The sequence below is a fragment of the Nelumbo nucifera genome, chromosome 1 (genome assembly GCF_055504915.1).
Source record: "Nelumbo nucifera cultivar China Antique chromosome 1, China Antique-T2T, whole genome shotgun sequence".
NCBI lineage: Eukaryota > Viridiplantae > Streptophyta > Magnoliopsida > Proteales > Nelumbonaceae > Nelumbo > Nelumbo nucifera.
The window spans coordinates 59691705-59707283 of NC_142649.1; the positions used below are offsets into that span (position 1 = coordinate 59691705).

The 15579-nt window shown below is 39.1% G+C and overlaps 1 protein-coding gene and 1 pseudogene across 6 annotated transcripts in view; both read left to right on the plus strand.

Moving 5' to 3' along the window:
• The window catches only part of LOC104589803 (calcineurin B-like protein 3), a 52421-nt gene that overhangs the window by 29752 nt on the left and 7090 nt on the right, over window positions 1-15579 (plus strand). For 3 of the 5 annotated variants that reach the window (XM_088898733.1, XM_088898649.1, XM_088898698.1), the window contains 3 exons: window positions 1741-1899; window positions 2176-2256; window positions 14766-14878. In XM_088898733.1, coding sequence (XP_088754859.1) covers window positions 1741-1899; window positions 2176-2256; window positions 14766-14878 — 353 coding nt within the window. The remainder of the gene's footprint in view (window positions 1-1740; window positions 1900-2175; window positions 2257-14765; window positions 14879-15579) is intronic. The other 2 variants (XM_010248238.3, XM_088898757.1) reach the window with 2 other exon arrangements.
• On the plus strand, window positions 5935-14840 carry LOC148803325 (uncharacterized; annotated as a pseudogene). The gene is made up of 4 exons (XR_016081133.1): window positions 5935-6081; window positions 10668-13504; window positions 13587-13797; window positions 14766-14840. The product of XR_016081133.1 is annotated as an uncharacterized LOC148803325 (transcript).

Below are 15579 nucleotides of genomic sequence, written 5' to 3' on the forward strand. Positions count from 1 at the left end.
GGGTGCTGTATCATTTCAGATGCTTCAATTTTTTTTTTTTTTTTTGTGTAAAATTTGCATCTAGATAACATAGCTATTAGGGACCCAAATCACCTCTTCTGATTTTATATAAAAAGAATTGGGTGATTTTAGTTTGTTTCCATCTCTTATATTACTAGCTTTATACTAGCTTATTTCCCTGGTTAGTGTAGCAACTAGAAAACATTAAAAGTGATCCAAGATAAACAAATCAAACACCAAAATAGAACTAAGACAGCATTTTATAGCCTATTCAAAACTAGGGAGTGGATCTCTATGTTGTTAATGCAGGAAGGAGATATAGAAAGAGTGCATGTGTGCAAAATAAGAATAGAAGGAAACAAGCATGTGAAAGAATGGGCCCTTGTCATTTTGAATGGTGCAAGGATATAGAGGAGAGAATATGCAGGTATTTTAATTGAAGAGAAAAGGACAAAGATGAAAAGCAGATCCCTTATTCTGGTCACAGAGGCTTTAAAAGAATAAAAGAAGGGGTAAAACTCATTTTGTGGTTCTTTAAGTTGAAATTTTGTCTTGTATGATGTTCTTTTACACCTTTACTTTGTTTATGTAATATGATATGGTCAGGGCTGTAATTGGGTTGGATCCAGTTTCATCCGAATCTGATCAGATTATTGAAACTTCAAACTCGAATCCGCATTGTCTTTAAAATAAAGAGAACTAAAAAAGTTTTAAAAAATTAATTAATTTTTTAACTTATACATCTATATAGATATTAAATTTATATAGATATCAAGTATTAAATTTATTAATTATAACTTTATATCCAAATCCTGAAATAATTCAATTGAATGCCGGACTTTTGCAGTACATTGACAGTCCTAGATATGGTTTATCTGCAGTACACTTCAAATTATTACACCTTCTATGAAAAAAAAAGTGAGGCACAAAGCCATCCTCAAAAGTGCCTTATCGCCTAGGCATCATCATTTTTAGTAACCCATCTAGGCATTGCCTCAAGGCCCTTGAAAACTATGCGTTAATGCTGCTATTTACAATTTAATATGGCATTTGTTTCTTGTTGTTTTACATGCTTTTTATCGTTTGTATTTCCAGACCTATTAGAAGGCTCTCTCTGTTTTCTAACGCAGGCACATTGTACTTTGCATATAGTTTGGAATCCTTTGAAGTTTGAAGTGATAATGTATATGCAATTCTTGTACAATAGCTTGAATAAATGAGAAATGAAAAATGGATATAAGATTCATTTGAAAGATTGCTGTAGCAGTCCTAGGTCTAGTACGAAATCAGTTCAAGAAAAGAAAAAGAAAAGAAAGAAAAACAGAAGAGGAGAAGAAGAAGAAAAAGAGAAGAGAAGAAGAAATGAGTGAAAGAAAGAGCAGAATGAATTGGTTCTGTCGCCCCCTTCATCGGCTTTTATATGACTTGATAAAAAAAAGATGGTACAATGACAAAAATACCCCTGTTGACTGTGACCGAGAGAAAAAAACACAAAAAGCAGCCTGAAACAATACTGAATAAAGATGGGGAAACAAGTAAGTATCCCTGTCTACATCTCTACAGTTAGGATGAAATGGTTATTATTTTTAATAACTGTTGAATATAGAGTTAAACCAGCTCAAGAAGCAAAATATTCCCTCTCATAGGCATTCTATACTTGAATGGGATATGCTGGTTGTATTTTAGAGATTCATGCTTATGTTGCTTGTTTTGTTTAATTCTTTTTTGTCAATGCTTCAGATTAAAGGCCATTACCCAGTGATGGTCCCTGCTTTCCAGGATTCAAGCTTCAGATTATATTGCTGCTTTTATTTATTTGCACGAAGTGGTTGCCCTCAGACTCAAACTTGCATTCTCATGCCTGTCATCCCAATGTTTCACCACAGCACCAAGAAAATGGTAAAAAATGCCAGGCTGTCAAGCATGAGAACACTGGTTCAAATGTGAGAATGGCCATTTTGTGCTAATATACTGTAGTTTAGATTTAGGTCCATACCCACTTCATCCCTCCCAAGAATCCAGATATCTGGGAATGCCTTTTGGCTTTAGATTGACCTTATATTCTAAAATTTTGATATCAGTGAACATTTGCTTTACATTACTTCAAGGTTCTTGCCCCGGTACTGATTCTTAGAGACATTCAGGAAGATCATTGATCTGTTCACTTCTTTACAGGTGAAACAAATGGTAGTAGCTACACTTGCTGAATCTGGAATGAATCTTTCAGATGATGTTATAGAAAGTATTATTGACAAGGTGCTTGTGTGACTCAGTTTGCTCTCATTTGTTGTTTCCTTTATATACATTTTCTTGATCACCTTCTGCAAACCTTTTAGCTTGTGTGCCTTTCTGGGTCTTTTCTTTTTCTATGTGCTCCTTGACAAATATTTTTTTCTAGTCATATAAATGGCAATATAATTATTTTCTTCACCTTTCTAGTCTTTATGAGGTCCAGTCTGGACTCTCAAACTGATGACTAGTTGTAAGCTGTTGTTACAAATAATTGTTGCATCTATTGAAAGTGAGATATGCAATTGCCTTTCATGGATATGGTAATTTATCATAAACTGAACTTTAACACATGATGAACTTTATTGTGCACTGAATACTTGAGAAAGAGAAAATGAAATCTATAAACTTGTAAAGATGAGAGAGAAAAATTTAAGACCTAGATTATGTTAGATGCATAAAACATAAAGATCAAAGAGCTATGGTACGAAGTGGAAAGGGATTAGTAACTCCAATATAACTAGAAACAGTAATGGTTTTATAAAACTAGAGTTTCTGAAGTAAAATTTAAATAAAATGAAGAAAGGAAAGTTATTGGGACCCAATGGTATTCCAATAAAAGTTTGGAAATATATGGTAAAGGCAGGCCTGTCATGATTAACAAAACTATTAGTTATAAAAAAAAAGATTAACCAAGTTATTTAATAAGATAACAAAAACAAAGAGAATGCCAGGAAAATGGAGAAAGGGCATTATAGTGCTTTAAGGCGATATACAAAATTGCAGTAATCATTACTCACAAAACTTTCACAGGTTTCAGTTTTGCTGATCTGGATAGAAATCTATTGGAAATCATGCATTCCTCCCCTCCTGCTCCCCAAAACATACTTCCCCTATCTCCAAGACCTTCCATTACCTTTATTTTGCGTTTTGATGTTAGCCTAAGAGCATTTCAAGAGAATACCCAGGCAGTTGGTATTGGAGGAGTAGTTCTTTCTCTTGATGGCAGTTTGACATAGGCTTTTAGTGGCCCTACTAAGGCGGTAGACACTTCAGAGGCTGAGGTAAAAGCTTTCCTTCAGGGTCTTTGTTTAGTAAACTTACTCCAACTGGACCCCGTTACTGTAGAAGCAGATTTCAAAAATGTAATCGGCTGGGTCAATTTAATTAAGGCTGAGCCATGGGGGCTCTCTCATTTCCTCAATGAAATAGCAGGCATTTCAGCTTCTTTATGTTGTAGATTCAGATGGATTTCTAGAGATCAAAATCAGACTGATGACTTTCTAGCTAAGTCAGGGATGGGAAGGGACTTTTTGTACAGTATAACAGATTACCTGAGGTTTGATTGGGCTTTATTCTCTTTGTTGCTAAGCTCTTTTGTACATCCCCCTCCCCCCCTCTTTTTGCTGAATGAAAGGTTCCCTTTTCTCCAAAAAAAATGCAGTAATCATCATTGGATTGAATTTATGGGCTACATAGTGAAACTTTGGGAGAGAGTGACTAAGAAAAGGTTACAACAAGTATGGTGGGTTTTGGAAAAGAAAGGAGTACCAAATCAGTATATGGACCTAATTAAGGAATGAGGACATGTATGAGGGTGCCACCACTAGTGTTAGAACATCAAAATTTTTGGTTAAAATGGTTCTTCACCAAGGCTTAGGTCATAGCCCTATTTGTTTGCATTAGTCATAGATGGATTAATTACGGCATGTTCAAGAGGTCACATGGTGTATGTTGGACCTAATTGGCAGTGTCAATTGATAAAATTAGAGAGAGATTAAATACAAAAGTTAGATCTATGTAGAGATACTCTAGAAACAAGAGGGTTTAAGATAAGTGGGACTAAACTGGAATACATGCATTTTATTTAATAATAATAGGGGTTGAATCAGGGTATGGTTAAGATTAGAGGCCAAGAAATACCTCATTGTAATCTCTTTTTATTTTTTGATCAGTGACAGTAAGATTCATTAATAGATTAAGAAAATGATTACAGAGGGGGGGAGCTAAAATATCTTAACTCCCCAAAACTGCCAACATATACCCAAAATACAAGAGCAATTACAACTGAGCCCAAAAAACAGAACTCCTATTCACCCCTTTCCTAGTAAGCCGTCTATAAATGAATTTGCACTTCCTCTTTACCCATGTGCATTGAACTTCAATGCCCTTAGTCAGCCATTTGAATTTCCTCTTTTTGTTGCTGTAGTTCCAAAGCCTCGAGTTGTCTTCTTTTAGCTAGTTCACTACAGTCCCAAAGTCTCCTTCTATGATCCGTTTGTTAATATTCAGGTCTTTAGCCCTTTCTACCCCTTCTAGAGTTGCTAATAATCTCAGCCCTCAAAGAATCTCCCACTCTGATTGGGCCAGAGAACATGAATATCACATTCCCTTTTTCATCCCTTATAACTTGCCCTATTTTGAAGGGCCCTGGATTGCCCATGCTTCTGCCATCGAAATTCAGTTTGAAAAAACCGAGAGGTGGAGGGCTCAAGTAGGAACCAATGTTTTAAAACGCGGAGGCGTGACACGAGGCGTTCCACTACCTAGAGGCATAAGCCTCCCGAACACAAGGAGGCGTAAGCCTCCTTAAGAGGAGGGGGGTTAGGAGGAGGATGAAGAGGAAGGGGGGATAGGAGGAGGATGAAGAGGAAGGGGGGATCTCTGAGGGGGGATCTCTGAGGGGGGATCTCATTTTTCTTTATATTTAATAAAAATCTTTTATATTAAGAAGAATAAAGATGCATAACATAACATTAGTTCAAAGGGGGGGTCTTGTCGAAGCGGAGCTCGCTGAAGGGGCAAGGGGCAAAGGGAAAACCACTTTCTTTCCCCTTATCTTTTCTTCCCTTTCCTTTCCTTTTCTCCTTTTTTTTTTCTTCTCTTTCTTTTCCTTTCCTTTCCCTTCCCTTTCTTTTCCTTTCCTCTCCTTTCCTTTTTTTTCTTTTTTCTTTTTTTTTTCTGTCTTTTTATATCAGATGTGCATGAGGTGTACGCCTCTAGCATGCCTCATGAAAAAAGCGCAAGAGGGGTACGCCTCAGAGGTGTCAGCGCCTCTAGCATACGCCTTAGGGCGTTTTGGGAGCGCCTCGCCTGGAGGCACGTCTCTAGGCGTACGCCTTTTAAAACACTAGTACTAGGAACTTGAGACCTTCCCAACTGAAGTTGAATTTGCAGTTTCCTTCCATTTTCTAATCAAATCATCTACTAAAAATTCTGCAAACATTTCAAATGTTTTCAACCAATGTATTACCCTTATATGAGGCACCTATAACACTACTTTCAAACTTCTCTCCTTTTTCTGAGAAAATCCTTGAATTTCTTTCTTCCCAAATAGTCCAACATATTGTGGCCTTAATACATCTCCACATAATCTTTGCCCCTTTTATTGGCCAATTGGAAGGAGAGGAAGTACACAAGCTTTGCACATTCATTGGGGAAGTCCACCTGTACCCAAACAAAGAAGTAAATCATTCCCAAATAGAGTTTGCAAATTGATAGGAAATTAGTAAGTGATGACCAGACTCACCAACAGCTTTACAAAGGACACCAGTGAGGAGACAAACATCTATCGGGCCTTTTTCTTTGAAGCAAATCTCCTGTGTTAGGGTTTTAAAGAAAGAAGCACAAGTAAAGGAACCCGAAGGAAAGAGGGTCCAAATTCTACCATCTACCTTTCTTGGCTCCAGGAAAACCCCATCAAGGATGGATAATAATGTTAAGGTACTATCCAATTCCGTGTCCTTGATATCTCTTCTCAAACCCAAGTTCCAACCAAACCTAGAGATCGAGTTAGAGGGTATAAGGAAAGTGGATACTGATACATTCTTAAAGATAGAGATAGCGAAGAGAGTCAGAAATTGGTCTTTTAAGGATAATCCCCAACCCAAACATGTTCCCAAAACTTAATGAGATTGCTTGAGTGCAAATCATACCTGATCTAGGGAGAAAACATAGGCAAAATAGCTTGGATTGCTTTCTAGGGAGATGCCCTTATAGTCCTTGCCAAAACCCTAGAGTCACATCTATTCTCTACGAGCCCATGAATACTACCCACTATCTTAGCCCATAGCTTTTCTTTTTCAATCGAAAATCTCCACAGTCATTTCCCTAATAGGGCCAAGTTTCTCTTCCTTATGTTTCTAATGCCAAGGCTTCCATCCTTCTTACTCCTACACACTACCTCCCACCCAACCCTATGGTCCTTTTTCTCCTCCCTTGTCTCCCAAAGGAAATCTCTCATTAGTTTTTCCAGCTTATTAGCCACCTTTGTTGGAATCTCCATAACCAGAATCTAGAACCCTCCTTTGAGGAATATCTCCCAAAGGTAGACCAAGGTAGTTTAAAGGCCAATTAGACACTATACACTCTAAAATGTTTGCACACTCAAGTATCTCCCCCTCCCCTAGATTTACTCCTACTATACAACTTTTCTCAAAATTCACTTTAAGATTTGACATTTGCCTAAACAGTTTAGTGAGCTTCAAATTCTTAATCCAACTGAGATCCCCTCCTTCACAAAATAATATTGTATCATTTGCAAATTGCAAGTGTGCAAGTGGTATATTCTCCCTCCCAACTTTCCATCCCCTAATTAAATTCCTAGAATTTGCTCTAGAGATTAGTCTCCCCAACACTTCTGCTACCAAAGTAAATAGAAAAAGGAAAAAGGGGGTCTCCTTGTCTTATTCCTATCGAGGTCGGGAAGAAATCCCTCACGATCCCATTCACCAAGATAGAGTAGTGGCAAATCCTAATACATCCCATTACCCACCTACACCATTTATCTCCATATCCAAAGTTGATCATCACCTCTGGCAAGAATGACCAGTATACCAAATCTTAAGCCATTTCCAAATCAACTTTGCAAACCACCCATTTTTTCTTTGATCTTATTGAAACCTTTAACACTCTCATTTGCTATAAGTATTTGATCTGTTATTTGCCTCCCCCTCACAAAGGCTCTTTGGTTATTTGCTACAACAATAGGGAGCACCTTTCTAATCATAAGGGGCAACACCTTTGCAATAATCTTATACTGACTATTTACTAGGCTGATTGGTCTATAGTCCCTTGGATGGTTTGCTTCTCTTTTCTTGGGAACCAAGGCAATTTAGATGGAATTCAAACCCGGGTTAATCACTCCTTTGCAATGAAATTCATCAAACACCAACATTAGATCCTCTTTCAGTATCTCCCAGCAGTCTTGAGAAAATGTCATTGTAAAGCCATCTAGGCCTGGTGCCTTTGACCTAACCCATAGAGAAAACTGCCCCTTTATCTCTTCCAAATCAAATTTCTTCTGTTAGACAGTGTATGCCCTTAGATCCAATCAGAATGATGTACATTCTGACATTTAATATAAATGAATAAAGTACATATTTGATTCATGTTATCATGGTGTATTTTTGTGTAATACCCTTAAACTGGACACATATGAGACTCGTGTTAGTTTAGAATCTTCACAGTCATTGGATAGATCTGGGGAGATTTATCCTGTCAAGGCTGACACTGATGTGCCGCCAAGTTAGTTGGGGTGGCTTGTCTCAGCTGCCAGGGTGAGACCTGAGGTACATGTAGTGTGGGTTTTCTTGAAACCCTGAACCGAACCAGAATTCCAGTATTGCCCTGGACCTTGGAGATAGATGGGCAAAAGTGGAATGTTACACCTGACCCCTAGACTCGATTATGATACTGCACTAGGTATCGGATTGGGTTGTCTTTGATATGCCAATCAGTGTGATCCTTAGAGGGGGTCAAAACCTGGGTATGTTGGGACAGTCCGAGAATTCATCTGGGTGGGTGATCATAGTGACAGGATCAACCCCTTTGTCGGACAAAGTGAATGGTCAGGGATGCACACTCTCTGATGGAAACCAAAGCTATCGGCAGCCGATTTCAACCATTGAAATTTGTTTTGCAAAATATATTTATATAGAGATATACATATATATATATATATTATGGTTTCAAAATGTTTGCAAAAGGTTTTAATTCTCGGGATCCATGTGAGTAGAGAGTGCAACATTGTACCTTGCAGCCGAGGGAGAGGTTCTCTCTTGTCGGGCAGTGTTTGATCATTATGGGCTGAGAGGTTAAGTGTAAGACCATTGAGGGTAATACCTGATGGGCTAATCTTGCATCTGCCCACAGTCCTTGGGTTTTTTATAAGGTGGCTTGACCCAAGGACCATTTAGTGTAAATGTTGGGCCCATTAAGAGCCCATGGTGATGGGCTAAAGGGTTCACTGTCTCCTACAGTGAATTCGGCCAGGCCTTGTAACAGAGGTTGGGCTGAACCCATGTGGCTGATGTGTAGATCAATGTTTGGGTCCCATGTCGTACAAGGATATCCAACTAGGCAGCAATTTGGAGGATAAGTGAGCACATGGACTTAATGGGCCTAAAGCCCAATTTGAACTGGCTTAATTTGATTAATTAAAGAGGGGTGGTTCTGGGATTTAGATCAGCAGATAGGATAAGGGATTGCCCCTATCCACTCAAAGAGTCCAGATCCAAATAAAGATTTGGATCAGGAAACTCCTAATTAGATTAGGAGGGCTGATCTTTATCTGCAGATAAGATAAGGGATTATCCTTATCTCTTAAAGAGAGTTCAGATCCAAATACAAGATTTGGATTAGGAAACTCCTAATGAGATTAGGAGAACCTCTCTTTAAGGCTATAAATAAAGGAGGGGGGCGAACCCCAATTCATCAATCAGATTACTGATACAAGAGAGAAGACAACATACAGTTAGACTGATGCCATTTTTTGCTCTTGCCTTTTCCTGCTATTGCTGCCATTACCAGTTCAATGTCCACCTGTAGGAGCGATCAAGAAGGGTTCTTGATATCACCTTTTGGCAGAAAAGGTGATCTGAAGTCGTGCTCACTCGCTCTCCATCAGATTCTTGGTGAAGAATCAGGTTCTTGCTGAAGAGCCATCCTGTTGATTCTGCTCCACCCTATGCTGTGTCATCTTCAGTGGGAGCATTCTTTGGTAATCTCCTTGGGTGTGAACACCTTCGTTGGGAGTTACTGTTACTCCGTATCAGGTACATCCCTCTCCTACCTTTTGGTTTCAAATGTGGTATGGTTCAGGTTCAAGATTGATCATTGAAAATGCAGTTTTCTAAAATAGGGAATGTGATTCCCACATGGGAGAGAGAGAGATTTTTGAAATTTCGCCCAACCTACTTGCAGGGTTCGGCCATCCATATGATGGATCTCTCATCCCTTCATCTTCTCCAACCACTCCCTATCCTCCAGTCTCAAGATTGGCCATTCCAACCCCTCAAGCCACACCCTATTATTTAGGGGTCTTCTAAATATAGATTTAAAATGATATGTAAAGGCCCCAACAATCTCACTTTGATTGGATAGTGTTGCCCCTCCAATTTCTAGGCTTGAGATAAAGTTTTTTCTCCTTCTTCCATTTTCCACAACATGAAAGAATTTAGCATTCCTATCCCCCTCTTTGAACCACTTACATCTTGATTTTTGCCTCCGGTTGATTTCCTCCTTGAGCAGATAATCCTCTAATTGTTTCTGCAGTCTCCATCTTTGTTCCTTATCTTCTTCTACAAGGCATCCCCTCCCTTCAAATCCATGACTTCAATTTGTATAGTCATAGATTGCTTCCTTTCCTCCAGCCTCCTAAACTCTAGGAGATTCCATTCCTTAATTTTATCTTTTAGATATTTGATCTTCTTATGGAACCTCACATAGTTTTCAAGGCGCCAAGGCGAGTCTAGGTGACCATGGGGCGCCTAGGCACGTGCCTAGGCGGATGCTGATGTGGACGCGTTTATTGGGAAGAAGTATAGTTGCCGGCAGCAGCAGTAATTGTGTGTTCTCAGTTCTCATCTTATCTAATTCCAGCTAGATACAATTCTATCTTATCTATTCAGCATTCTTATCTTATCTGTTTTCTGTAGTAGGGTTAGTAGGAAGTCTTATCTATTCAGTGTTCTTATCTTATCTTATCTGTTTTCAGTAGTAGGATTAGTAGGGAGTCTTATCTATTCAGTGTTCTTATCTTATTTGTTCAATAGTATAGATTAGTAGGGAGTCTTCCTAAAAGCAGGACTCTTATCTCTTGTAATCTCCTATTTAAGGAGCTGATAATATTCAATAAAGGCATGGAAATTGTCAGTCAAGACAGAGTAGAGGAGAGTTGGTGATCTCTTGAACAAATCACCATTAAGGCGCCAAGATAGGTTCCTCAAGAAAAGGGAGGAACAAGGGAAAACAGGAGGTTTTCCCCGTGGACCGACCCGTGACGAGATCCTATTCGCGGGCCCATAACAATTTGGTATCAGAGCAAGGCGTCATGAGTGACCTTGAGCAGTTGACGACTAGGGTTCATGACTGGAGCTCAAGATCGTGGAAAACAGCACGGAGGTGAGCGAGATCAAGGATGACGTCCGAGAATTAAGGCGCTTGATGGAGTTGTACTTTTCCAGCAAGGAAAGGAATCCGGAAGGGGCTGCAACCACAATCGGCCGCCGACCAAACATGGCAGAATCGTCCGGCAAGCAGCAGGTCGTTGCCCTAGTGTCCCGATTAAGCAGGAATCCGGTGTCGTCGAGGATTCCACCGACGAGAGTTCAAAGAAGAATAAGGGCAACTACTCCAAGGTCGTCATTGCTGACCTCAACGTCGACCCTCCCGAAAGCGATGGCGATGATTGTGCCTCCATCGCTCCTCCTGATTCCACCAGGAGCATTAAAGAAGAAAATTGTGGGGAGAAAAGTACCTCAGTATGTGAAGACGTTGTGGTTGATGCCACAGAAGGAGAAGCTAAACGGTTAAATAAACTGGGGAAGTGTCGTTCAAGAATTAACAAGGGCAAATGTTCTCTTGAATGTGGGCCTGACGCGGATGCCGATCAACACTGTCAAGGGGCTCCAGCATCCCGTGAGGAAAAAGTCAGCAGCCTTAAAACTGGTTTGGTTCATGTTGCAAGGAAGATGCCCAAAAATGCCCATGCACATTTTATACTTGGCCTAATGTACCAGAGGTTGGGTCAGCCACAGAAGGCAGTGCTAGCATATGAAAAGGCAGCAGAAATATTACTTCAGAATGAGGAAGAGATTGACAGGCCTGAGTTACTTTCTTTGGTTCAAATTCATCATGCTCAGTGCCTCCTGCTAGGAAGTACAATTGATCATTGTGCTGATAAAGAACTCACGCATGAAGAACTTGGAGAAATTATTTCTAAGTTGAAGGAGTCAGTGCAGTAAGATATTAGACAAGCATCTGTCTGGAATACACTTGGTTTATTACTTATTAGAACCGGCCGTCTACAGAGTGCTATATCGGTTTTATCCTCTTTGTTGTCTATTGCTCCTAACCACTTGGACTCCCTTGCAAATCTTGGGATTGCTTATCTTCAAAGTGGTAGCTTGGAGCTGTCAATGAAATGTTTTCAAGATTTGATTCTAAAAGATCAAAACCATCCTGCGGCCCTAATCAATTACGCATCTCTTCTTTTGTGTAAATATGGTTTAGTTGTTGCAGGTGCGGGGGCAAGTGCTGGTGAAGGAGCTTGTATGCCTCATGTTGTGGTTGCAAATGTTGCAAATGAGTGTTTGTTAGCTGCAGTCAGATCAGATCCTAGGGCTGCACATATCTGGGTGAATCTTGCTAATGCATACTATTTGGCTGGTGATCATAAAATTGTTGGAAAGTGCCTGGAGAAGGCAGCAAAACTGGAGCCTAATTGCATATCAACTCGATATGCTGTTGCGCTTCATCGTATCAAGGATGCAGAAAGGTCTCAAGATCCCACTGAACAACTTTCATGGGCTGGGAATGAAATGGCTTCAATACTCAGAGAAGGGGACTCTGCAACAATTGAGCTTCGGATAGCATGGGCAGGACTTGCCATGGTTCACAAGGCTCAGCATGAAATTGCAACAACGTTTGAAACTAGACATAATGATTTGACAGAAGTGGAAGAGCGAGCTCTGTACACACTAAAGCAGGCAATAGAAGAGGATCCAGATATGCAGTTCAGTGGCACCTGCTTGGCCTTCACAATCTTTGTACTCTACGGTTCAAGACATCTCAGAAGTACCTTAAGGCTGCAGTTGCCCGCGGCAAAGAATGCAGCTACGCATGGTCAAATCTTGGTATCTCACTGTAGCTGACTGAGGATGAACCCTCTTCATTGGAACCCGATCCAGGGGGGCAAAATCATTCCACCTATCCTGGATTCCTTTGACTGAGTTTCAAGACACATATCCTGATTCCGAGCTTGAGGACAAGCTCTTAGTCCAGGAGAGGAGTAATGATGTGGACGCGTTTATTGGGAAGAAGTATAGCTGCCGGCAGCAGCAGTAATTGGGTGTTCTCAGTTCTCATCTTATCTAATTCCAGCTAGATACAGTTCTATCTTATCTATTCAGCATTCTTATCTTATCTGTTTTTAGTAGTAGGATTAGTAGGGAGTCTTATCTATTCAGTGTTCTTATCTTATCTTATCTGTTTTCAGTAGTAGGATTAGTAGGGAGTCTTATCTATTCAGTGTTCTTATCTTATCTGTTCAGTAGGACTCTTATCTCTTGTAATCTCCTATTTAAGGAGCTGATAATATTCAATAAAGGCATGGAAATTGTCAGTCAAGACAAGAGTAGAGGAGAGTTGGTGATCTCTTGAACAAATCACCATTAAGGCGCCAAGATAGGTTCCTCAAGAAAAGGGAGGAACAAGGGAAAACAGGAGGTTTTCCCCGTGGACCAACCCGTGACGAGTTCCTATTCGCGGGCCCATAACAGATGCCTAGCCCTTGCCTAAGTGATGGAATTTAAAAATAAGAAGCCGATGGATTTCTACCCCTTCTGAACTAGTTTTTTTGGTTTTATGTATTCTGCACTTACTTTTGTGCTTGTGTTTCTTGCAGTGTTTCTTGATGAGAACAATTACTAAAATAAAAGAAGAGGGTTGAGGGATCATGAAATGGACTTAGTAGATGAACTAATCTCACTTCTTAATACTGTTTTCCTGGACCTATCTTGTCATGACATCAGGATCTAGTTAGAGTCCCCCTCTGGCTCCTATACCTGTGCCTCCTTTTTCTCCGCTCTCCATTCCTCACACCCAGGAGGTTCCTTTCCCACAAAGGAAGTCTGGTGTAGTCCTGTACCCCCAAAAGTAAGAGCCTTTTGTTGGGAGGTAGTGCTTCAGAAGATTAATACTTTGGATAATTTACAAAAAAGAAGGCTGAATCAGTGCCTCTCCCCTCATGTTTGTTGCCTTTGTATGGGAAATGGTGAGACAGTAACATATCTTTTACTTTCTTGTCCCTTTGCTTCTTGTGTATGGAATTGGTTTTCTTCCTTATTTGGCTGCAGGTGGACTACTCCCCCGGGTGTGACAAGTCTTTTCAACCCAAGTATCTTCCGACTTTCAAAGAAAAGGGGGAGAGTGATGTGGAGGGCAACAAGAGCAGCCATTCTTTGGTCTTTATGGGAAGAAAGGAACAACAGAATGTTCCAAGGGGTACAAAGATCAACAGAACAAATCATTGACTGTGTAGCCATTAAAGTCATACATTGGCTGAAAGTAAGTGATTTATTTAAAGATTTTTCAGTGGATGATATACAAAGGGGCTGGTCAGCAGTGGCAAACTCTGGTTCACATCACTCACGTGCCTGAATTTAGCTATTTTTTGTTTTAATTTTATTTTGATGATTTTTCTAGGTTGTTTCTCTGTCAGTTAATGATTTCTAGTTGATTATTACTGTTAGGAAGAGTCTTACGGGTATATAGTTATTAGATAGGCTTATTTTGGTTTTTTTCTTATTATGTTGAAGCAGGGGTAACTTTTGTAGTTTCAGGGTTGTATTAGCTGCCGACCTAAACGGAACCTCTATATAAGAACATTATTAGTTGCTGTTCAAAGGAGAAAAAGGAGGATATTCAGTTACTTCAAACTTAAGAAAGCTGTTTTTTCTTTCTTCACGCTACTTTCTTTCCCTTGAATTTCTCAATCGGTTTATGTGATTTTTACTGTAAAAATCGCTAGAACAGATCTGCTATACCTGTTCTCCTGCATTAAGGAGCAACTTTTTTACAAGATTCTTAATGCAATTCATAGTCTAGACCTAGTGGAGGTGTGGTTTCCATGCACAAGAATAAACCATGTCTAAACCCTAAATGAAGTTCGTTTGGACATTGTCTGAGACACTCAAACCACCTCAAGTGAGTTTCTGTGATGTATGCACAAAACATGGCGGGGAGATGGTTGAGAGATTCTTATATCTGATTGCCTGTAGTGGTAGAGAGATTTTTACAACTTCAGGAAGAAGATAATTACTAATTATTTACTTTCTCTCAGCACTTTAGTTTAAGTATTAGCTTGCAGTGTAACATACTTGATTTTTAAACATGACTGTCTTTTCTGTCAATGTTCTGAAATTTTTGAATTCCACATTTCTAGTTTTCTACTACATATATATTTTTAAGGGTTTAGGGCATGAATTTTTTGAAAACATTTATAATCGGGCTTGCTTTTCTTTTGTCCATGGCAGACATTTGAGGAGGCTGACACAAAACATGATGGGAAGATTGACAAGGAAGAGTGGCGGAATCTTGTTTTGCGGCATCCATCTCTTTTGAAGAATATGACTCTTCAATACCTCAAGTAAGCTCTGGATTTGAGCCTGTGTCTTCTTTCATTTGAGCATCAGTCAATAGTGCTAGAATTTCTGGGCTTTTTTTTTTGAAAAATTGCAAAGTTATTTTGTTTTGTTGCAAATATAGTGTATTCCGTCTTCTATAAATAGACAAAAAGCAAATAAATAGTTTTCAATGTGTTTAGGTGATTCTGGGCAACACTGGGGTGCCCAGTCGCCTAGGCAATAAAAACTTTATAGTCTAAAAAACTAACTTAAGCATGTATATTAAGTGAAAAAATAGCAATTCTCTTTATTAAGAACATTAAATTTCCTCTAAAAATGTGGCAAATTATCATATCTAAAAGATAAAAATCTTTTACATATATTAATTTCATTGTTTTCAAAAATAATACTACTATAATAAGTATTTCATAGAGCAATTTCATATCAATTAGCAGCTAAAGAAGGTTATGAACTTTATATGGCAAATATTCAAGATGGAAAGTAAAATAGAAAGAAACAAGGGTGAAGTTTCTGTTTTATTTAATTAGAGAGAGAGAATAAAAAAATGAACCTCTTTATAATTCTATTCTTTTTTTCCTCTATTTTTTTTCTCTTTCTTTTTCTCTCCTCAAAACCCTTTGATCTTTTAAATTTCAATGGTAAAACATTAAAACAAAGTATAATTGATATATATAGCATATAATAAAATGTATTAACACATCCA